This window comes from Muntiacus reevesi, chromosome 1 (assembly GCF_963930625.1).
Source record: "Muntiacus reevesi chromosome 1, mMunRee1.1, whole genome shotgun sequence".
In the NCBI taxonomy this organism is placed as follows: Eukaryota; Metazoa; Chordata; class Mammalia; order Artiodactyla; family Cervidae; genus Muntiacus; species Muntiacus reevesi.
Window position 1 is genome coordinate 72,640,383 of NC_089249.1, and position 1,356 is coordinate 72,641,738.

The 1,356-nt window shown below is 49.5% G+C and overlaps 1 protein-coding gene across 1 annotated transcript; it reads left to right on the forward strand.

Annotated features, from left to right (window-relative positions):
• Nucleotides 1–549: 549 nt before the first annotated feature.
• Nucleotides 550–1,151, forward strand: LOC136161041 (ragulator complex protein LAMTOR2). The gene has a single exon (XM_065925472.1). The coding sequence runs from the start codon at nt 652–654 to the stop codon at nt 1,027–1,029; it is 378 nt and encodes a 125-aa protein (XP_065781544.1). The 5' UTR covers nt 550–651; the 3' UTR covers nt 1,030–1,151.
• Nucleotides 1,152–1,356: the final 205 nt, after the last annotated feature.

Sequence of the window (1,356 nt, forward strand, 5' to 3'; positions counted from 1 at the left end):
TCCAGGGGATCCTCCTGATCCAGGGATCGAACCCACATCTCTTATGTCTCCCGTTTATTGGCAGGCAGGTTCTTTACCACTAGCGCCACAGGGGAAGCCCTGGATTAGCCAATAATCATCTGTAAAAGAAGGATTCTGTGAAGCTGAGTTCTAGGAAGCAGTCTAGGCAATTAAGATGGAGTCCTTCATTATTTTAGTCAAAGTTCATTTCAGTTGTACGTTACGGAAACAAAGGTTAGCCAAGGGACTTATTTGAAGAGTACCGAGTAGTTCATAAACTCCAAGGAGAGAACTGAAGAACAGAATCTGGGAACACAAGAAATGGGGTAGGCTGGGGGCTTCCAGAGGAGGTGGCCAGCTCCATGGAGACCTCCAGTCTCTAGGTCTCTGTGCCCAGGTTTTAAATTTCCAAGAGAGAAGCTAGCTGTTGGTGCCTGTCCTACAGAAGGGGAGGCTGTGAGTCAGAGCATCTCCTCGGTGGTTGCTGGCTGCTGTGATCACTGTTGGTTTGGAGTGGGTGTTGTACCTTGAAAATAACGGGAGAGGGCGTTCCGGAGCAAGGCAGCTGGACTACGGAAAGCGACTGGCGGAGGCCAGCAATAGGAAACTCTGGGTTCTGGGTGCAAAAACCCAGGGTTAGGAGCCTCAGGCATGCTGCGTCCCAAGGCTTTGACCCAGGTGCTAAGCCAGGCCAACACTGGAGGTGTTCAGAGCACCCTGCTGCTGAATAACGAGGGATCTCTGTTGGCCTACTCCGGCTATGGGGATACAGACGCCAGGGTCACCGCGGCCATCGCCAGTAACATCTGGGCGGCCTACGACCGGAATGGAAACCAAGCGTTTAATGAAGACAATCTCAAATTCATCCTCATGGACTGCATGGAGGGCCGTGTAGCCATCACAAGAGTGGCCAACCTTCTACTGTGCATGTATGCTAAGGAGACCGTTGGCTTCGGAATGCTCAAGGCCAAGGCCCAGGCCTTGGTGCAGTATTTGGAGGAGCCTCTCACCCAAGTAGCAGCATCATAATGGGCGTTGGAACCTGGGATTCAGAAGAGTGAGATGACCATGTGCTGGGGCAGGGCTCCCTGGGGAAACCTTCCTGGACTGTTGCAGGGGGTTGTTCTTCCCAAGAATAAACTTCAACTGCTGAAAAAAAAAAAAAAAGAAAAAGAAAATAACGGGAGACAAGTACCCAGGTCTTCTGCTCGCCAGCGACTCACTGTGTGCGCTTCGTGCTGATTCTTTTTCTTTAATTTAATTTTTATGAAGGATAATTGCTTTACGGAATTTTGTTGCTTTCTGTCAGGGCATATTCTTCATTTCTTACTGTTTTTAAAATGAATGAATGGGAAT

What these genes read in the sequence shown, in the direction of transcription:
- LOC136161041 (XM_065925472.1), top strand. Translation starts at nt 652, where the DNA reads ATGCTGCGTCCCAAGGCTTTGACCCAGGTGCTAAGCCAGGCCAACACT.